This window comes from Mercenaria mercenaria, chromosome 3 (assembly GCF_021730395.1).
Source record: "Mercenaria mercenaria strain notata chromosome 3, MADL_Memer_1, whole genome shotgun sequence".
In the NCBI taxonomy this organism is placed as follows: domain Eukaryota; kingdom Metazoa; phylum Mollusca; class Bivalvia; order Venerida; family Veneridae; genus Mercenaria; species Mercenaria mercenaria.
This window is the reverse complement of record NC_069363.1, coordinates 90,269,473-90,292,218: the sequence shown is the minus strand read 5'-3', so window position 1 is coordinate 90,292,218 and position 22,746 is coordinate 90,269,473. Positions and strand designations below refer to the sequence as shown.

Sequence of the window (22,746 nt, the reverse complement as noted above, 5' to 3'; positions counted from 1 at the left end):
CACTATTTTATTTTTTACTTTCTATTTTTTTAGCACTGCACTTTGTGAGGTGTACTTTAAAGGGAAAGGCAATGTTGTTCTTATGTTAATTCCTTCTGCTAGAATTTCTTGAACCATTTAAATAAGTGAAAGAATTTTCAAAATTGGCTTAAAAATGAGAAAGTTATGAGCATTTAAATATTTGATCAAATTGGTGGCCGTTTTGTTTCCATGGCAACAAAAATCAAAATGGTGGATTTATCAAATTTCTAGCAACATACCTGAATTGTATTTACTTATTTCTGTAAAACAATTTTTCAACCTTTTCAAGCTATAATGAAAGAAATTACCATGATTTGCACCTTACACTCAAGAAACATTTGAAATTAATCTATTTATTATCTATTTATGAAATCAATCTATTTATTATTTATTTATTTGTTAAATAAAGAACTTAGCAGTGTGTAACTGACGTCATAAACACATTAAAATGGCTGCCTCCATGATCAGCCATTTTCTTAAATTTCAAACTGCCATATCTTTTTCAATAGTTATCCGATTTTAAAAATTCCGTCAGCGTTATGAAATAAAATTAACTTATTTTCAGGCTTTCCTTGCCCTTTAATGAGAACCGCTCAATGACGAGGATAGATCTACTCCTTGATCTCCACTAGGTAACACAAAAGGACTGTCGCCATCCGTTTATTATTGCGACTGATTTTCAGTTTTAATCCATCCAATTTTTATGAACATGTTTGCACTCTGTGGATATGAAGAAAAATACTATGATTAAACTGAAAACTACTTGGAAACTAATTTAACTAATGGACGTCACTTATTGAACTGTAGCAGTGTTTATATAATGTATATAATTAGTCTATGATGTCGATTGTCCAATTAGCTCAGTTGGTAGAGCATCTGACTTGCAAGCAGAAGGTCGCAGGCTCGAGTCCTGTATCGGGCTGCACATTTTTCTGCTCCTATTACATTGGTGCCGTGAGTGTGGTGGCTAAGCTTGGAATCCTAAAGCTAAAGCAATGGCTGGGTTAGTCAAAAGAATCTGAGTTTGTTTTTTGAAAAAAGGAGGGAGGAATGTAGCAGCGTGTATATAATGTATATAATTAGTCTATGATGTCGATTGCCCAGTTAGCTCAGTTGGTAGAGCATCTGACTTGCAAGCAGAAAGTCGCAGGTTCGAGTCCTGTATCGACAATACATCAATCTATCGATAAGCCTTTCATACAAAAGTTATGGCAGGGAGAAACATTTTTTTTCAAGACTAACTGACATTTTTTCTACATGTTCTTTATGGAAAGGAAACCTCTTGAAATTTCTATAAGGTCCTTTTTTTATGGATCAGCTAATAGCTATCGAAATGCTCTGTATATTTTTAGGCATATAAGTACTAAACAGAATGGGGAAGGCAAATAAAAGCTTAAAACAGGATGGGGAAACCCGTATGTCAGTTCAAGCAAACAATGGGTCACTGAAACACAATAACACACCAAAGACAAATATAATGCAATATGGAACACTAAAAATATATTCACATAATTATAGTAACAAATATGGTCGACCACCTTTAATAAACAGAAATAAGTACAACACGCAAACAAAGTAAAAAAGCTAAGGATGCATGACCATGTGAAGGATGCATAAGGAAATTACTAACATCTGGCAATGAATAATAAATAGACTAAATCAGCGCACAAACATGCACAGAAATATACACTGGCAAAATAATTAAACAGAAGCAGGAAAAGGTAACAAAGTCATGCAAGCAGATATAAAGCCACTTTATAATTATACGGTAGACAATACTTATGATGAACAAATTTAAACATGGTAGCTACAACTAAACATTATTGGCACAACAAGAACAGCGATGGTAGCTCTATCATTCTTATCTTCGTTTATGCTAAACCTTTGCTGATGGACATAACCATTTTGCATTTCATGCAACGAGAAGGTTATTTGTTGTCAGGGTGAGGTCATGGTCGTCTGCGATGAGTCGAACTTTTGACTGGACAAGCTTTCAAGCTGTGACTAACAGGACCGTTTATCCCTGAATCCAGGTGTGTAATACATAGGAGATGTTCTGATCACGGAAATGTTTAGTTATAAGTAGGCAATAATGTGTTCCAGAGTTTCACAAAAAAATACAGGTAAGAGACATTTGTCTGTTATATGCATGGTTTGATTGATTACCTTTCTTGTAGACAGGAGTCACATTGCATTTTTCCAATTTGATGGTAGTTCTTGATGTCAAGTGATGTTTTAAGAGAACTCGCAAAGATAAGATAAAGATGATACTTTAAAAAAAAATACTGGTCTATACCTGTGGGCCTGATTTATATTTGATTCATTTCTAATTTATTGTGGTTAGAATTTCCAAAGTTTGGCAGCACAGGAACGGAACGAGTTGGTACCATATCGTGTTGGTCTTAATTGTGACTCGTCTGCAGTCCTTGCGTACCTAAACAATATGGTAAATGACAATAATATTTACACGGTCACGAAGGCCAGCTGCTTATTGATTATTTTTTAAGTTTCTAGTATAATTGTCCAAAGAAGTAAGATTTTCAAAGATATTTAAACGAGACAATGTGAACTCATCATCATTGTCATCATCATCATCATCATCATTAGTCCAACTCGTGACGTATTATCACATCCATTCCATTTCAGTCTGCGTATGGACTTCAGGGAATGTAACTAGAGTCACTGATTGGGACAACATCATCATCATTAGCAGCAGAAGCAAAACATCTTTAGCTATCGCCTCTCTATAGAAGAGTATAGTCGTGATTTGCATGAAATCTTGTACATGTGCAGCCGTAAAGGATAAGTATTTACATATAAAATAAAGTGTCTCTTTGTACACTGTTTAAAAAAATCTCTGTTGAATTCTACTAAAAAGTAGTGCATGAAATGTTCCAATCAATAGTAGTCATAATCTAGTTCTAGTTGGTACTCCCGAACAATCAATAAAAATTATGACTGGAAGGGGCTTGTCAGGGAAACCGTGTTAATTTATAAAAAATAAATGCAAAGGTTAAAAGATAAAGATAAAAATAGAGTGCAACGGTTAAAAATAAAAACAGTAAGTTCCGAGCTAAGGAATGACCGTCAACAGCCTCTGGGTAAAGATACTGAGCCTGGGACTAGACTGGATATGACCAGGGATACTGTTACAGTAACGTATAGTTCTAGGGAAGAAGGAGTTATTGGTGATACTTCGTTCGAGACTTTGGTATGAAGAAGTTCAAATTTATAGTGGGTATTAGGAGATCATAGTCTACATAAACAAGCTGGTGAAATAATTTTTTACAGGAATATGAAAGAGTTATTGACCCTTTGATGTTCTAGAGTCAGTGGTATTAAGTGTGGTGTTTTGCAGTGTGTAAGGGAAAATAACAGGGTTTGTCTTCCTGATGATCCATAGAACCTCGCATTTATCTGGATTAAACTCCATAGCCTAGTCTCGTTCCCCATCTTCAAGTGCATGTAGGATGTCTGCAGGTTCTGAGCGTCTGTTTTGGAGCTATTTGTCAAGTATCTTATGGTGTCGTCTGCAAATAGTCGGACCTTACTTTTGATGGATTCAGGTAAGTCATTTATACAGGTTAGGAAAAGGCAAGGACCAATAACAGAGCCCTGTGGAACGCCGATTAGTACAGAAAGTTCATCTGATAGGTGATCATCAACCGCTACTCTTCGGGAACGGTTTTGTAAAAATGACTTGATCTTGATTTACACCAAATTTAAAGAGTTTGTGAATGAACATGTGGTGATCCACTTTATTGGAAGCTTACAATAACATCTGTCTGTTGACCTTTTTAAAGATTATCAAAAACTTCCTGTGTAAAGGTGACTAGTTGGGTCTCACAGCTTCGCTTCGCTTTGATCTAAAACCATGTTGGAGGGGACTAAGAATACTATGTTCATCAAAATACTTCATCAAGCTGGAAACAGTAATGCGTTCCATGAATTTGAAGGTGAATTCCATCTGTGGTTGAGTCTGAAAAACGTTCTTCTGTGTTTATCATCAACTTGTCTGACGCAATTTACAAACCATTTCTACATCTGAAATTTTCGTATATTATATTTTTTTATGCCGACTTAAAATAAAACATACCATATCCTATCTTAGAATTAACAAGAAATTCTAGAATATTTCGGAATCGCCGTGTCAAAAATGAAGCTGTTGAAAAAAAATAAATATAACTTTTGAAAAAAAGTTTTGAGGTTCAAATTCAAAGGCAAGGGAAAGTATATGTTGCTTATCTCCCTTCCCTTTCACAGTCTTTCACATACATTGCAAATTATTTCTAAAAAAATCGAATGTTGGCTATGAACTAGAGAGGTCCCAACTTCGATCCCTATAGAGCTAAGAAATTACACTTAATCACATGCAAAAAGGCCCTAGACTGTTAGGAGTTTGCTAAACTAAATATTGTTTTGGATAAAATTCTGGTCAAGAACTTCTTAGAATAAATTTGAAATAAGATTTTTCCATATAAATGGTTATTTGTCATTCCCCCATACAAGAAGTTTACCATACCTAATCAGTTGGACAAAATTTGTGCTAAAGAGTGTCATTTGACAATAATGACATTAAAAGGAATGGTAATAGTCTGTGTTTAGGATAACATGATTGTGTAAGTTCCGGTATCTATACTACAAAAGTTTATTAGAATAACATGAAATATCTACATTAAAAATTTAAATCACTATTTTCAAATATTCACCCGAAAAGAGACAAATTTCTATTTAACTGGTTTCTATGATCATAATTATTATAATCAAGCGTATAACGGAAATATTTCAGTTATAATTAATTCTCCTTATCTTTGTGCTGTAGTAGACGTACTTCTTTTTCTTTAGAATATAAATTTTGCCAAATTGAGTTTTAATTTTAATGTAGTCTAAGAATCATAACAAACTGATATTACTTTCGAAATTTATGGATTATCATTAATGCAAACAATTGTGTTTATAACTTAATAGAACATTAAACTTCATAAAAAGAATCTGTAATACCATGTATTGCCATTAATTTACGATAACAAAACTTCTTTAATTTTTTATGGGGCACTGTTGATTTATCAAGTGAACTCTGCCATTTAGATAGCACCTAATTTCATACTGGTTTCCTATTAATTGTGATGTCCATTTTCTCTTTAAAAAGATAAGTTTTAAAAGAAAATTGTAAGTTTGCTATGAAGCATGAATACTGTCACGTCTGACTTGATGGTGCACCAACATCATCCAAATGCGCTGATGCCATGCGGTTGAGCATGACTTTACGCAGGATTTATGTGTAAATTGTGTGTTTTTTAAACTATCTGTAACTATCTGTAACAAGACATGAACTGAAAAGAAACTTTGCATTCCCGGATTTAGAAATTTGTATCAGTGAAACAAATTGACAACAAAGGCCTGATCGTTCAAGGCGCATAGCGCCGAGTGTAGGTATATACTGGAAGTTTTAAATATTAGTATGTATACGTAAATAGTGGCCTCTGGTGCATTTTAGGACCAGATTCTGAGCACCCAAATATCACTATTATCTTTAACTCATGAACACTATATTTCCATCGTCAGTCTAGTCTTGACACATTTGAAGAAATGATTAGATCTCGTTCATTTAAACTAAACATTTTAAAACATTTGCCTTTCTTCAAAATTTTCATAACAAGAGCAAAACCGTTAGGCTTAGGCCTACTGTCAAAATAACAATTCATGCAGAAAGAAGAAAGATTCCGTATGACTAGGTTTTCCCGTCAGTTACAGCGCCTAATTTCATATTAGTGTAATAGTATATGAAGGTAAAAACTACAACGGAATATATTTCTAAAAATTTTAACAGACTGCGGCTTCCGTACTTTTCCGCCATTCTCCGTAGAAAACCGATTGTTCCCGAATATGGATGTACGTTACGGGTACAGTACAGAGATTAGGAACAACCTTGAGAGCACTTCCGGGAAAATGGACGAAAAAGTTTTCCTCGAAATTTTATAAAACGAAAATAACTATATTTAAACCCACGTAAGATTTCACAGGAGTGGTTCACTCTCAGAACATTTAACAAACTTACGAAAATGAATATACAGGTGCCTAGGAAGCGTCTGGCGAGAATTCGTTGCTTACAAGACTGTATTCGTTGCTTTAAAGAAGGACGGAAACTTCCCGAGTGCGTGTGTTATGTTCCCTCGGAAGTCAAGTATCAGTGCAATGCAAGATGTTTTATCCAGGTGTACAGTGAACCATCTATCAACAGTAAAAGGATCAGAGATTTGACTGGAAATGCAGAGTCGACTTTGTCAGCCAGTGGTGAGGAAATGTGCAATGCCGGCGGAAAGTGGTTGAAAATTATCAAGGTAAAAGTTATTCGGAAAGTGTAATTGAAGCAGAAATTATGTTCAGGCCAAAATTAAAAATATGTTTGTTTGCTGTCTCCCTACCTACCCACTTAAAATGCTGCGCCGCAAAAGTTTTTATTGGACAATGCTGGTCAAGATATTTTTTTTAAGTTTCGGTAATTATGACAAGTGCCGCAAATAATTCAAGTAAGAAAAATAATAAATAAAGTTTAAATTGTATTATTAAATTGTATTACTTAATTTCATCCTTTTATACAACATATACATAAGAGTATTATATAAGAAACAATCATATATCTACTGGTAAAAGTATAATCACCCCACCCAAAAAAAAAAAATTGCCTACCTACCTACACAACTTCAAAAAGTAGGGTTGGGAGACAGCAAACATGGACTTTTTTAAATGTGGCCTCATTACTTCTTTATATACGGAATGAACAAAAATAATAAAAGGAGGTAAAAAATATGTTGATTTAGAAACCTTTCTAATTCATAATTAAATATCTATAAGTTTAAGACACTCTTAGGGGTGGTGGTTGAAGATCAAGGTGAAAACCACCGTCCCATCCTGTTCGTATTTTTCACTTGTTACATTTTGTGAGTTTTGATAAAAGTCATAAGTTTGTATGTTCCCATTTTTTGTGATATGCAGTAGGGCTGGATCAGTATACCGGTATATCAATATGAATTGAATATTCATCTTCACACGGATATGTGTATCGGCTTTCTTCGTGTATCGATATATTCAGTGACGCCCCTTTTAACACAAAATAAAATCAAACTTCTTCATTTTTTATCACTTCACAATAAAATATTCAGAGAAATTAAAAGAAAAGTACAATTTTGTAACCTCGGGCCACCATTATATCCCAAAACAGTCATTGTGTAAACCACTTTTTGTTTTGACAGATAAGTTCAAAGACAGCCGCCGACAAGCATGACGTTTCATGTAAATCAAGTACGTGATTTAAGGAAATCTCGCTTTTCATTGGCTTTTTATTTTTATTCTCGCACTAACTGGAAATTACCCACTAAATCCATACGTAAAGTCGGTAGTTTTCCATTTCGGACGCACCCACTACGTAATTTCAGTTGCGGGGAATTCCATTTACAAGGATGTTGTTACCGCGCGTGTTGCTGTTTTAATTTTAGCAATCGTAATAATTAAAGAAATAAGTAAAAACAAAACAAACTTAAAGATCTGGTATATAATAAAGGCCTTGCATAAGTGTTAAGTTCTCAGTCAAAATTTATGACTTTAAGCAGAAATATATGCATTTTCCCAACGTATAGGTCTGAAATATAGACTGATACATGTATTAGATAAAAAGATCGTGCCTTAATGTTTCTTTAAGTTTAACAATTTAAATGAGTTCAAATTTTATAGGAGCCCACACGACTAGACATTTTCAGTTTCTCATGGTCATGTTACATGAAACAAGCAATTATTTTGGACCCGTCATGTTGTAGCTTTGAAGTTATAGGTCCTACTAGCTGTTGTATTGAATCGTCAATATGTGTATTGATCCTTCTTTATTGCAATACGTATTCTGTCGATTTTTTCCATTCAATACACAGCCCTAATTTGCAGGGCATCCGCTGCCTATCGCATTTGGAGCCAGTGGCTCAAACATTGACTAAAGTGGCTCAAAAAAATCTCTAGTGGCGAAACATTATGGCTCCATATATATTTTCATTTTTTCTCATGGGTCTTGGGTATTCTGCCGCGTAGAAAAAACCGATAGCAAGTAATCAGCTGATGCGATGACGCATGTTTTGACAGGTGTGTATATTGCATACTGTTGTGACACGCTTGTGCAATTAATTGGAAGAGTGGGGGAGACAGATGTGATCAATTATTAAAGAAAGCACGTTTAACGGAAATGTTTGAAATATCCGCTACTGTTTATTTTAACTGATCCAATTATCAATGACCCAACCAATTTACATGACAAAATTGCATTAACATCTTGAAATAAACACAGGCACATGGCGGCTGAAGTTCAAAGGAAAGGTGCCGATCGGCGTTTGGCCTTTGATGTAGGATGAAAGGAAGCCCTGTTTGACAGCTAAATGATGTGATGTAATTGATGTAATTTGACCTAATTCTACAAGATCTGTACAATTTGTGTATTATCTAATACACTTTTGATTTAAAAGGACTGAGATGGTTTATGGATTTGCAGTTGAAGTGCTGTGAACTTTGTTTCTTTTTCCTTACTTTAAGGAACTAAATCACAATTTGACATGATGTCAAATTGTGATTTAGTTCCGTCATGCATACTTATACTTCAGCTTGTGTTTAAAAGTAAAGCCTTTCAGTTTTCAAGCCTTAATTTTCACTAAACAGAGCATGAGAAGCTCAACAGCTGGTCAAAGTCACCCTCGTCTACACAGACCTGGATTCAAAGGGGTGGAGATGGAGGGGTTGGGAGGCCTATGCTCCCTGCCCCTAGTGGCCCGAGAAGTTACCTTTATTTAACAAAGTTTTGACTAAAAAATGCACCAGAACACACCGTTTCACATTTGTATTAAAAAAATTCCTGGACCCTCATCTTCTATACCTACCGCCAAGGTAAGATATGACATTACAGGGGTGTAAAATTCCACTCGCCCGCTCGCATTGGCGAGTTTAAGTATGGATAGGACGAGTGGATCTCGCTGTATACTCGACCGATCGGGCGAGTGGTTTTTACGTCGTAGCTTTAATGAAATTCAGAAATTACATCTTGAAAAACCTCAGCAAGCTTTGAGATAGTTCAGTTGCTACTTTGATTGACTGGAATTTACCCGTGAATTGTAAAGATATCAAAACGTCATGCCAGTAATTTTCCATTCCGAGAGCACGTGCGACCTATCGTAATATTAAATTTACATGTCCGTTACTTTTGTTTATCGACACGTACACAAAAAAACGTGCGTAGTGCATTCATTTTTTTACATTATCGCTTCGGTTTTTTAACATCGCTTGAGAAGTAATACAATTTGAAATCTACTAAGATTTCAATAAAATATCGACGGAAATATAAGCAAATTTGTATGAAAACGGTCGAATTTTCATATAATCATTTGTTAAGTTTCAAACAGCCCGATCTTAATTACTGATTTCTTTCTAAGAGAAAATAAGTGATACATACTATGGGCATAAAATTCGGACTTTTGACCAGAAAGAACAAAAAACAGGATTAAAAAATCTTAAATAATGAAAAAGCGGCAGTAATTTAAATACATTGAGTAAAACGATTTTTTTTTTGGTAAAAAGGTCTCGTGGACGTAAATAGAAATGTGGTTTTAAAATAAAACAAAATGATGTTGTTGCGGTTTTAATAGTTTTAAATGAATCTTTGTACATGTATTTTTTTTATAAAATATTCTTCTCAAACGATAATGTAAATTCCTTGAGGGCAAATAGGTCACATGGCGCGAAAACTGTAATATGACGTAATGCCATGACAATCTCGTGCAACAATACCGCTTTGATCTCCACTTCAGATGTCATGATACCGACACACTTCTTTTAGCTCTTTGGGAGGATGTTAATTGATGATGAAAACAGGCCAATTACTTAGTTTATCAACAGAATAATTACCGATGATCGTCAACTTTTTTTTTCGTTTTCAAGACGGGTAGGTGGATGATGATATTGTGTCCATATTTTTAGGACACTTTTCAAAATAATTATTTTTCAGGAAATAAGTCTTGAGAAAATGAAAATAACTGATGTTTAATACTTTCCTGACACTTTGTGAAACTACGGTAGGGGTTAGACTGTGATTATTTTTCTATATCGATGCAGTTATTATGGAAAGCAACTTGGTGGTGGATATGACAAAATTAGTGAAAGAAAAATGTCTGGTGTGAAAAGGAAATTTAAGAGTAACAAAAACGAATAATCAAAAAGGAAACGTAGTGTACGAGCTATGTGTTATGTTTGAAATTTGCTTGTACATAATTCTCCTTCCATAAAACGTGACAGTATTAAAAATGTCAATTATTAGGGCGAGTGACTGTTCACTAAGGGCGAGTAGATTTTACTAGCTACTAGTCCTGCAGGGCGAGTGGTGTGAAAAAGAATTTTACACCCCTGCATTAAATAGATAGTAAGTGTTATGTTGTTTATTTTATATAGATTATATCCCATCTTTATGCATACAAAACAGACCACGGCTTCAAAAAAATGGATTGGTTCCAAAGTGGCTCCAAAATTTTGAAAGTGGCTAAACTGGTGGCTCCAACTTTTCAAATCCCAGCGGACGCCCTGATTTGCATTTTGCTGATATTAGAACTTAAATTGGAACCCTTATATTACATAAATGGATAAAAGTACTGTAAGTCTCATATTTCCTTAAAAATGTCTCGATCACTAAAATCCCGAAAAATTAAAGTGACAAGAGGACAGCAACATAAACAACAGGGCTCAAATTTAACTTTTTTGACCACTTGCCATATTTAGCAAGTAGCTTTTTTTCTTATTTGCTAAATATGAAAATCTTCTTGCAAATTTAAACTTTCAATTAAAAATATTACAATATCCTTAAAAATCGTGTTAGAACATTAATATTGTTTGCAGAGTTTTCCTTGATGCACCATTTTATGCCTTTTAGCACTAGGGGTGGGCAATATACCGCGGTAGACCGGTTATTGCGATGTTTTTTTTCGACGATACGATATTGCGATATGATTTTCGAATACCGGTTATTTTATAACATTAAGTAACACTAACGTAAACCAAGAAGATTCACAAAAAAAAAATCATTTTCTTGCCAGCACGATTCAACTTTGTTTTCATTTTTCTCCTTTTATTTCCGGTGCAGGTAGCAGACTGGGCTACAGCTATTTTATGGACCCAATTCCACATAATAAAACCAATAAGAAAATTTAGATAAATATAATTTCGTATTTGTCAGCGACTCATTAGTAATTTTTCTATCAACTAGAAGGTATTATTCATACAACAGCTATACCACTTTCCTCGTTTATAATCGGTGAATTGAGCAACCTGTGTTATATGATTGTATTCGTAAACCAAATGCAGTGCCACACAATAAACTAAATAATATTTTGATGCATTCTACTTTCGCTTTTGAATATCCGGTAATCGGCGTCATAATCTAGTCAAAACTTTTTTCTTTTTTTTTGTTTACTGGTATTTTTATTTATTGAGAAGGTCGTGTTGTTGATACTAGTCATTTTACTCATTTTTAATTGAATAAATTTGAAAAAAAAAAACAAAACAGCATGATTCATCATGTTTTTGTTCATTAAATAACTGGAACAATATATCGCAGTATATTGCAATATCCACATACAATATTGCAATATATCGCAATACCAATTTTCGTGGCAATACCCACCCCTATTTAGCACACTGATTTTTAAAATGACCCTCAAAATAATTCTGAATGCATTAACTTAACTATTGGCAGAAATAAGGGCGACACAAATTTTCATACACAGTATTGTTAGTAAGTAGCGATTCGCACTTAGGTACGATGTAGTAAGGTAGACTACGTTCTAGATTATACTTTAAACCATTCCACAGAAATGGTTCACCAACAAAAGATGACATGTTTTCTGTCTTCTGCATGCAAGGAAAACTCTGTGACTGCCTCGTCCTCAAACAAAACCGAAACTGAATCTGCAAACATTAACAAAAATTGCGGCAAATTTGACTATTATTTGTTCTCACCAAAAAAATCGTCTGACATTTTTATCTACTCACATTCCATGAAATCTACTCATATTTAGCAAGTTAGCAAGTGCAAAATTTGAGCGCTGAACAACAACTGACATGTTTACAGTCTGTAGGGTGAAGGTGACACTTCTAAATACATTCAGCACTGTAGTATCTGTTGCTTACAATATGACAAAACATAAATGTATTTTGTGTTATTTTTTAGTTTAAGGCCAGTGAAAAGGAGGAGGAGATACTTTTTGATACTGATGCTTGGATAATGCTGTTTAGCTGTAAAACACCTACTGAGGACCTGCTCAATCTTACTGAACTGGCAAACAGACCATTATCTACGTCAAATAGCACAATTGTTATTACCAAGTAAGTAAGGCATACTTGTTTTGCACCCGCCCGCTTAGCTCAGTAGGTAGAGCGTTGGTCTACAGATCGAGGGGTCGTGAGTTCGATCCTCTGGTGGGGCGTATGTTCTTCATGATTATTTGATAAACGACATTGTGTCTGAAATCATTAGTCCTCCACCTCTGATTCATGTGGGGAAGTTGGCAGTTACTTGCGGAGAACAGGTTTGTACTGGTACAGAATCCAGGAACACTGGTTAGGTTAACTGCCCGCCGTTACATGACTGAAATACTGTTGAAAAACAGCGTTAAACCCAAAACAAACAAACAAACATACTTGTTTTGCAGGGTGGTCCATATCATCTGGGAGCTGGGAATTCCTAATACTTTTTATGTTTGAAATCTTGTCTGTTGAAAAAGAAGTCAGTGAAAAATTAAAAGTACTTTATGGTACAGTCAGTCTTTTTATGCCCCTTGTGTCAAAGACCTGTGAGGCATATATTGTTTAAACTTTAAACTGTCATTCTGTTGTTTACATAGAACAGACTGTCCAATCGGGACTGTCACATACGATTAACCTTGTTTACACATGTGCATTTTGTTTGTGATACTGCAGCAGCGCTTGTGAGCACTTGACATTGGTATGAATAGAATAACAATAGAGGGAGGAGTTAGATGAAATTTATCGACAAAAACTGGAACTGTCCATTCAGATGAAACTAGGTATATGTATATTATCGGGACTTTAAATTACACACTTTTTTTCTTGAGTAATGCCCCTTGCTTCAACTTCACATTGTAACACTTTGATACTAGTATTCACACTTCTTATATTGATAATGAGTTGTTCTTTCTTTCAGATGGCCAGATGTAGTAGTTCACCATTTTTCCTTAGATTTACGGAAGAAAAGTGTTCACGTTGTGTTACCAGATGTTGAAGCAATGACTAGGTTACAAAATTTACCAAAAAACTGGACTATAGACCATGACGAGGCTCTAGTCAGGCTTATGTCTAAATATTTATCTCCTGAAAATGAACAGTTAGGAAGTATAAAAAATTATGTGGATTCTATAGACGTGTCCACATACACTGTAAGTTGAGTTTTAGTTTTCTCTTTCATTTTGTGCTGAAAACTGGATTTTGATGTGTGTTTTAGCAGGCCTTTAAGGTAGTTCTGCATGTATGATAAACTGGAAGTGATGGCATCTCTAATTGGCAACCAGAAAGTACCTCAATGGCAACGTTACTATCTTTCTAAAGTTAAAATATCATATTAAAACAACTGACACATTAAATAATTCAAAATAATGTCTTCAAACCAGCTTGAAATGTGCGAATCACTTTAATATGGGCAAATACCTCAAAAACAAACACACAAACCTATACATTTTATTTCACAATATTATAGGCCATATGTTTATTTACAACTGTGAGAAGTTTCATTAAAATCTACTCTGTAGAAAAATTTCTATTCGCGAAAATTTTATGCAATTTGTGATTTTCCCATAGACTCTTATTATGAAAACTTGCATGAGGTTCAACTTTTTTAAATCAGTCTAGAAAAAAATCAAGCACACAAACTTATCTTTTTTATTTGCTGAATTTTCAAGATATAAGCTGAAGTTTTGAAAAATCAGGGTTTAATCAAATTCTACGTTGTAGAAAATATTTTGATCTGAACATGTAGAACTACCTTAACAGTAGTGTATTTAAGCTTTAAAGTATTATTTATATGTCCAAAGTAAGAAGTAGTCCACAGTAAATATTCTTTTGACTTTTTCACTGGTTGGATGAAATAATTTCCTTATGTTTTCTAAAGGAAAAAGAAGCCCACCTTCATTTAAAGTGTTTGTATACAATTTATGGGCAGAATAAAGAAAAAGCATTTGTGAGGTGTAAAATGGTACTGGTAATTATGGGTTTCTTTTAAATTACTTTATTCACCTGTTAACTAGTTACATTTGCATGGAATATTGTTTTAGAAATATTGCTATATTCATAAAATACACCATAATAACATCTCTAAAGGTCTAAGCTCATGGAAGGAACTTTTCTAATTACTGGTAATAAAACATGTAATTTGTAATTAAGTTGAATTATTACCAAAATTAATGTCCATTTCAGTGGGACTACAAGTTCCTGCTATTGCCCATAATGACCTTCAAAATGATTTGTAACTGATTAACCCTTACCATGCTGGACACAATTAATTCTGCCTTTGCAGTCTGATCATGATCTACACTGTTTGCTATTCAGTCAGTATCTTTTTGGTGAGCACCCCTTTTGACAGTTATTGGTACTGTCCAAATTTGAAGATGGACAAGTTCATTATAGAAATTTAGCATGGTAAGGGTTAAAATATTCTCTTAAAACAAACCTTAGTAAGATCATGTGCTTCAGCTGGTTGAAATCATTTATAGTTAAATTATTAATGTTTGATTCTTGCAAAATATATATGTTCCTACTACCTGCTAAAAAGACTGTTACAATTCTTGAGCTGTATTTGTTATACTGTGTTTGTGTATTACGTAGGATGAATACGGTCCATCTTGCCTAACAGACGGGGACCCTAACACCTGGTGGGAGAGTGACGGTAGTCAGGGACAACACTGGATACAGCTTAGAATGAAAAAGGGAACAATTATTAAGTTAGTAAAATGCATAATTGATGCATAATTAAAATACTGTACTGTGATATAGCACAGTGTTTGGTGTGAATAGAGTGCTGATAAATTTGTTTATATTATAAGTTATAAGTTATTTTGAAAGCCTCAAGTATGTCTTTGTTGTGGCCATGTTGAAAAATTGTTTTGCATGTGGTAATAAGAAACAGGTTTATTTTTTAGCTCACCTGAGCAATGCTCAGGTGAGTTTTTCTGATCACTCGATGTCCGGCGTCCGACGTCTGTCTGTCGACATTTAGCTTGTGTATGCGATAGAGGCTGTATTTTTCAACTGATCTTCATGAAATTTGGTCAATATGATTATCTTGATGAAATCTAGGCCGAGTTCGAAAATGGGTCATCTGGGGTCAAAAACTAGTTCACTAGGTCAAATCAAAGAAAAACCTTGTGTATGCGATAAAGGCTGTATTTTTCAATTAATCTTCATGAATTTTGGTCAGAATGATAACCTTGATGAAATCTAGGCCGAGTTCGAAAATTGGTCATCTGGGCTCAAAAACTAGGTCACTAGGTCAAATCAAAGAAAAACCTTGTGTATGCGATAGAGGCTGTATTTTTGAATTAATCTTCATGAATTTTGGTCAGAATGATTACCTTGATGAAATCTAGACCGAGTTCAAAAACGGGTCATCTGGGGTCAAAAACTAGGTCACTAGGTCAAATCAAAGAAAAACCTTGTGTATGCGATAGAGGCTGTATTTTTCAGTTAATCTTCATGAATTTTGGTCAGAATGATTGCCTTGATGAAATGTAGGTCTATTGAATATGGGTCATCTGGGGTCAAAAAGTAGGTCACTAGGTCAAATAAAAAAAAACCCTTGTGTATGCGATAGAGGCTGTATTTTTCAATTGATCTTCATGAAATTTGGTCAGAATGATTGCCTTGATGAAATCTAGGTCAAGTTCGAATATGGGTCATCTGGGTCAAAAAGTAGGTCACTAGGTCAAATCAAAGAAAAACCTAGTGTATGCGATAGAGGCTAAATTTTTTCAACTGATCTTCATGAAATTTTGTCAGAATGGTTGCCTTGATGAAATCTAGATCAAGTTCGAATATGGATAGTGTGGGGTCAAAAACTCGGTCACTAGGTCAAATCAAAGAAAAACCTTGTGTATGCGATAGAGGCTGTATTTTTCAATTGATCATCATGAAATTTGGTCAGAATGATAGCCTTGATGAAATCTAGGTCAAGTTCGAATATGGGTCAACTGGGGTCAAAAACTAGGTCACTAGGTCAAATCAAAGAAAATACTTATTTATACTCAAGATTTTTGCTCCAATTTTAATGATAATTGGTCAGAATATTTTTTTCCATGAAATCACTATGTCAAACATGTTTACACTGTTATGGTGTCTTATGGTGTGTTTTTCAGGTGAGCGACCTAGGGCCATCTTGGCCCTCTTGTTATAAGAAAAATATTACTATGTGTTTCTGCAATATATGGCCTGTCCTTTGACATTGTGTACAAAATAAATATATAGATATAAAATGTTTCTGGATTGGTTGATTACAGATGGGGTTATCACATGATTTATTTGTATTTCAGGAAGTTACAGATTGGATTAGATAGCTCAGATGATAATTACCTCCCCTCAAAGATTGCAGTGCAAGGTGGTGATGCTGATAGCCAGAAAACTCTCAATACAATGTCCATTGACTGGTAATAGTATAAGATATTTATATATATTGTCACATATGAATTCCTTTTTAAAAAGCCATGGCCTCTTCCCAGTTTCCTGAAAAAAGAAGCGCTGCTTCTGTGAATGTGAAAAGAATTTGTCAAGGAAAATTTGAATCTGGTCTTGGATAAGTTAGGTAATTTTACTTCCTGTGCTTTGTTTCTTACTTACATGTAACCAGCCCACAGCATAGCAACATTCCTCACTAAAAAAATAAGCCCCCCTTCAGGATGTGCTCTTTGTTAAACTTTTCATCTTTTGCAGGGAGCTTTCATTGTCTGCTGACAACTCTTGCTCTAAATCATAACTGCTTTAAAACTCACCTGTCACAATGTTCGTCAGTATTAGTGAAAATATAACGAGTCATGAATATTATGAATGTTTCCAACTAGCATTAACTTTAGAGGCTTTTATGGCTAATGTTTGAGCCGCACCATGAGAAAACCAACATAGTGCGTTTGCGACCAGCATGGATCCTGACCAGCCTGCGCATCTGCGCAGTCTGGTCAGGATCCATACTGTTTGCTAAAGGTTTCTCTAATTGCAATAGGCTTTGAAAGCGAACAGCATGGATCCTGACCAGACTGCGCGGATGCAAACACACTATGTTTGTTTTCTCATGGCGTGGCTCATTTAAGGTTGGGAAGTTCAAATTGCTTGATTCTTACTGCTGTAAGTTTAGAATTTGGCTTGGTGTGTATTTTAGAGTTATTTCATGTGAGGAAGCTGGCCAGCTATGGTATGAAAAGTCTGTGGTTCTATCCAGGTGTCAACCCATATCTGAAATAATGCTGAAGGACTAACAAAAGCTGAAAACCTCACCTTATGACGTAAAATTGTGTCAGTTCCTCATAGATCCCAACAAAAACTAAATAAAAACTTTGTTTTTCAGGGATACCACAGAGGCTGGTCCTCTTACAGTATTAGAAAACATGACGGAACATTATCCAATTATCACCATCAAAATAAAGGATTGCAAATGTAAGTAATCACACTTGTTATAATTTGAAAGATTTCCTATTAATTGAAATTGATTGAAGTTGAATGCTTAATCTTCTTGGATTGTAGGGAAATATCATGTTAATTTATTACTTTTTGTGCCCCCGCCATGAGTGGTGGGGGCATAATAGATTTGGTCTTGTCTGTGCGTATGTGCATCTGTCCGTCCGAAGTTTGTGACGCGCCTAGCTCAAAAAGTATTTGATATAAATTGATGAAACCTTGCATGAGTCTTTATCATGATATGAACTTGCACACCTCCTATTTTTCGTCTGGCTCCGCCCCCTATTTCCAGAGTTATGGACCCTGAAAAAGTAAAAAATGCACATTTTCACCTTGTGACGCGCCTAGCCCAAGAAGTATTTGATATAAATTGATGAAAACTTGTATGAGTCTTTATCATGATAAAAACTTGCGCACCTTTTATTTTTCATCTGGTTCCACCCCTATTTTTAAAGTTATGGCTCCTGAAATAGTCAAAAATGCACATTTTCACCTAATGACGTGCCTAGCTCAAAAAGTATTTGATGTAAATTCATGAAACCTTGCATGAGTCTTAATCATGATGTGACCTTGCACACTTGGCATTCTTCTTGAGAATCTTAGCACTTATTACAGAGTTATGGCCCTTGAAATAGCCAAAATAGTGGATTTTTTGTTTGTGATGCTCATAGCTCAAAAAGTATATGGCCTAGAATAATGAATCCTTTATATAAAATGTTTGTTGAGGCTATACCCCCTTAAGACTGCAAACATTTGAATTATTGCCCCTTATTTGTGACAGATGTACCAGTGGGGGCACACCCTGTGTCCTACAGACACATTTTAGTTTACTTACATGGTTTATTTTGAAAGTTCAAAAGAAGCAAATAACAAAATGAGTCAGAATTGAAATCTGAAAAAAAAAAAATCCAAACGGCTGATACATGTAAAGTATCAAAATGGTATTTTAATGATAAATTCAAAACAACTAGAGATATATCTAAAGAAATAAGAAGTCCTGTACCAACCTCAGAGTTTTTATGAATTATAAGTACTATTTAGTTGTATTGTCCAATGTTTAAAAACCGTGTTGTGAAAATTGTAAATTGAATTTATTTGAAGGTTTTATTCTGTCTGAACTTGACAGTCTGCTTTTTAGCTCACCTGTTACATAGTGACAAGGTGAGCTTTTGTGATCGTCCGTTGTCTGTCCACAATTTCTTTTGAACACGATAGAGACAATCAATCAATTTTAATCAAACTTGCACACAACTTGTATTGGCGTAATATCTCGGTTCCTTTTGATAACAGGCCAGATCCCCAATGGGTTCCAGAGTTATGGCCCCTTAAAGGGCCAAAATTGGCTATTTTGGCTTGTGAACACGATAGAGATCACATTTTGCAATCGATTTTAATCAAATTTGCACACAACTTGTATTGGCATAATATCTCGGTTCTTTTCGAAAACCGGCTACATTCCGTCATGGGTTCTACAGTTACTGCCCCTGAAAGGGGCAAGATTTTCTATTTTGGCCCTTTCAGCCATATAGAGGTTTCATTTATGCTTTCATTTCATACAGACTTGCACAGAATGTTTATCTTGGTGATCTCTAGGCCGAGTTCGAAACTGGGTCATGTGGGGTCAAAAACTATGCCACCAGGTCAAATCAAAGGGAAAGCTTGTTAACTCCCTAGAGGCCACATTTATGACCCTATCTTCATGAAACTTGGTCAGAATGTTTATCTTATGATTCCTAGGCCAAGTTCGAAACTGGGTCATATGGGGTCAAAAACTAGGTCACCTGGTCAAATCAAAGGAAAAGCTTGTTAACACTCTTAAGGCCACATTTATGACCCTATATTCATGAAACTTGGTAAGAATGTTTATCTTGATGATTCCTAGGCCAAGTTCGAAACTGGGTCATGTGGGGTAAAAAACTAGGTCACCCGCTCAAAAGCTTGTTAACACTCTAGAGGCCATATTTATGACCCTATATTCATGAAACTTGGTAAGAATGTTTATCTTGATGATTCCTAGGCCAGTTTCGAAACTGGGTCATGTGGGGTAAAAACTAGGTCACCCGCTCAAAAGCTTGTTAACACTCTAGAGGCCATATTTATGACCCTATATTCATGAAACTTGGTAAGAATGTTTATCTTGATGATTCCTAGGCCAGGTTCGAAATTGGGTCATGTGGGGTCAAACACTAGGTCACCACTCAAAACAAAGGAAAAGTTTGTTTACACTGTAGAGGCCACATTTATGACCCTATCTTCATGAAACTTGGTCAGAATGTTTATCTTGATGATTCCAAGGCCAAGTTTAACAGGTGAGCGATATAGGGTCATCATGACCCTCTTGTTTACTTTACAGCAGGTGGTATAGACACAAGAATTCGTGATTTGAAAATAGTATCGACAGAAGAAAGAACTCTAGGATTCGATAGAGATTTTTTCAAGGGAGAAAATTTGTGTAGATTTCCCATCCTGGAAACATACAAAGCAGAGGAGTTATACTATCGTTCACAGATGTTACAAAGGTAGGCTAGGAGCATCGATTCAGACATCATCAGTTTTACTATACCAGATTTATATAGCAATCATTTCATGATCAACCTGTTCAAAGGCGCTAAACATGCAAAGGCTGGTACTCAGGGTGCCAATTCATCCCATACTGGTACAGACTCAAAACATAGGGGCAGAATGAGAGAAAGCCCCTAGAACAGAGAGAATGAGAAATCCATTAGATGGGCCTGTCTGGCTATCTTAGACTAGCTTTTTGTGAATAGACAGTCTAGTTCTTTACAATATTTCCTGGAAAGAACTAGTACTGGCCTCTTAGTTAGGTGAGAGACACTGAAGAGCATCTCAGAAATTTCCAGTGCCTGGACAGGGATTCTGACCTCTGGATTGGAAGGTCAAGCATGTTACATTTTACAGTTTGAATAATACATATGTTCAGCTTGTTTCATTATGACTTTTGTTTGAATTGCGATTGACTAGGAAATTTGCTAATTTATTCTGTGTTGAAATTCTTTTTATCCCATCTTTAACAAACTGAGTTTGTGTGATAGTTTAATAATTATTTCTTTTTCCTCCACTTAATAAACTTTTTAACTGTCCTGTTGTTATGTTTTACATATTTATTACTCACATCCATCAAACATCAGTGACTCACATAAAGGTGAAATTTATCGAGGAGAAGAAAATATTTAACTTTCAATATTTTGGGTAAAAATATCATTGTCAGGGCATTTTTACACAGGTTTACTGAGTATACTGATCAATTTTAAGTTCTGCCCCAGAGAATTTGAAAATTAATGATAACATGAATTTTTACACAATTTCACTCATAATGTTCCAAACTGATGATTTTTTTAATGTAAATTTCAGGTTTTTAGAGATAGTTGATAGTGTTTTACAGTACTTAGTTCCTGCCTGGGAATATTCTATAGGATCATATAGCTCATTAGAAGTAAGTGACTTTTACCTTTATTTTCATTTGTAAGGTATTTTGATGTTTGATTCAGACATAATAGGGGTCTCTATGTCTTGAGTTTAAAAGCTGCAGAATTTGAATGGCTTGCATTCCCAACTCTATGAATTCAAAGCATAGCTTGTTGTGTAGAACTCTTTTATACGAGGAAGCTTTTTTGCTAGATGACGGTGGTTCTATCCAGATGCCTACCGATGCCTGAAAGAATGTCTCAAGGAGAACTCCAAGTTGGAAGATCACCTGACCTGTATTATGTTATTTTGACGAAAGCTAACAAGGGCACAAGAAACAATAATCAGATGTATTGTTATTGCAAAAGTTACACCTTGAATAGGTCAGGATACCAAGTTTTATTCCTGTTTCAAATTTGCCTTCAGCTTTCATTTGTGGAAAAAACTTAAGTCGTAGGAACATTACATGTTTCATCTATGTTGATATATTAATACCAAGCAGACATATTTCTTGCTTTTTTTCCCAGTTTGTTAGACAGTTATTGCCATTATCCAAGAAGAGATTAGCCCTTATAGACACATTTCTAAAAGAATCTTCCTCAGAGTAAGTATTTGGTGCATTGTAAAATCCCCCAAACTCTGTTGTCTTTTCTGATATCTGGCCCCTAAACAGAAGGTTCATGATATGTGTATTTAACATTCTAATATGATAGTTTTCCTTTACATCTTAAAACTTTGACTCAGAATTTATCGGACTTACAGTTAAATATTTATCCCTGTACTGCAAAATTTTTGCTACCGTCGTCTTGTCCATCGTCTGTCTTCCTGTTCCTCTTACTCAGTTTCAAAACAATTTCATTGGGGTGTTCATTGGTCTGATTTTGAAATTTTTATGCATGAATATTCCTAATCCATAGGTAAACGTTTACCAAGCATGTTCAGATTATTCTTATTTTAAAGAAACCTAGAAATAGAAAAATCTTCAAATGTCATAGTCTTCTAAGCCTTTTGTTGGGTTTTGATTTAATTTCACAGAAATTTTCTTTGGTGACTTTCTACTTAACTTGTTAAAGGCATTTAGATTTGTTAAAAAAGAACTCTGTAGGAGTTGGGGGTAATTTTCCCTATATGGGTCTGTGGACAACTTTTCTTAGATCGCAGCAGAGTTGTCAGGAGTTCTTTGGCAGAAATTCTGATAGTTAGATACAAAGTTTTGGACATTTTCATGTAATTCTCTACAGAATTCCTTATTTTCTAGAACAAAACGTGTATTCAGCAATAAGTATGTCAATGTATTTCTTATAAATATATATATTGTATGATAATGTTTCCAGTAGACCAAGTGATATGCCCAAGTTGTACATTAATCGCCGTGCAGCAATGGAACATAAATGTGACCCTACCTCTGACCCTGAATACAAGAACTCCATATTTACACAGATATATGATGGACTCAAGCCAAAAGATCGGACATCTATCCCTCTTAATTATAGGTATGTTGTATGTTGTATTTGTACTGCAGTATTGTGACTGAGGATTTACATACAAAATGTA

The 22,746-nt window shown here is 34.9% G+C and overlaps 1 protein-coding gene across 2 annotated transcripts in view; it reads left to right on the top strand.

The window, feature by feature from the left end:
• The first annotated feature begins 5,948 nt into the window (after positions 1-5,948).
• Positions 5,949-22,746, top strand: part of LOC123524097 (E3 ubiquitin-protein ligase HECTD3-like) — a 40,201-nt gene continuing 23,403 nt past the window's right edge. The window contains exons 1-10 of one of the 2 annotated variants that reach the window (XM_045302018.2): positions 5,949-6,362; positions 12,266-12,420; positions 13,259-13,490; positions 14,932-15,047; positions 16,632-16,745; positions 17,657-17,745; positions 20,123-20,285; positions 21,139-21,220; positions 21,720-21,796; positions 22,527-22,685. In XM_045302018.2, coding sequence (XP_045157953.2) covers positions 6,084-6,362; positions 12,266-12,420; positions 13,259-13,490; positions 14,932-15,047; positions 16,632-16,745; positions 17,657-17,745; positions 20,123-20,285; positions 21,139-21,220; positions 21,720-21,796; positions 22,527-22,685 — 1,466 coding nt within the window. In that variant the 5' untranslated portion in view covers positions 5,949-6,083. Of the gene's footprint in view, positions 6,363-12,265; positions 12,421-13,258; positions 13,491-14,931; positions 15,048-16,631; positions 16,746-17,656; positions 17,746-20,119; positions 20,286-21,138; positions 21,221-21,719; positions 21,797-22,526; positions 22,686-22,746 lie in introns of both variants that reach the window. The other variant, XM_045302017.2, reaches the window with a different exon arrangement.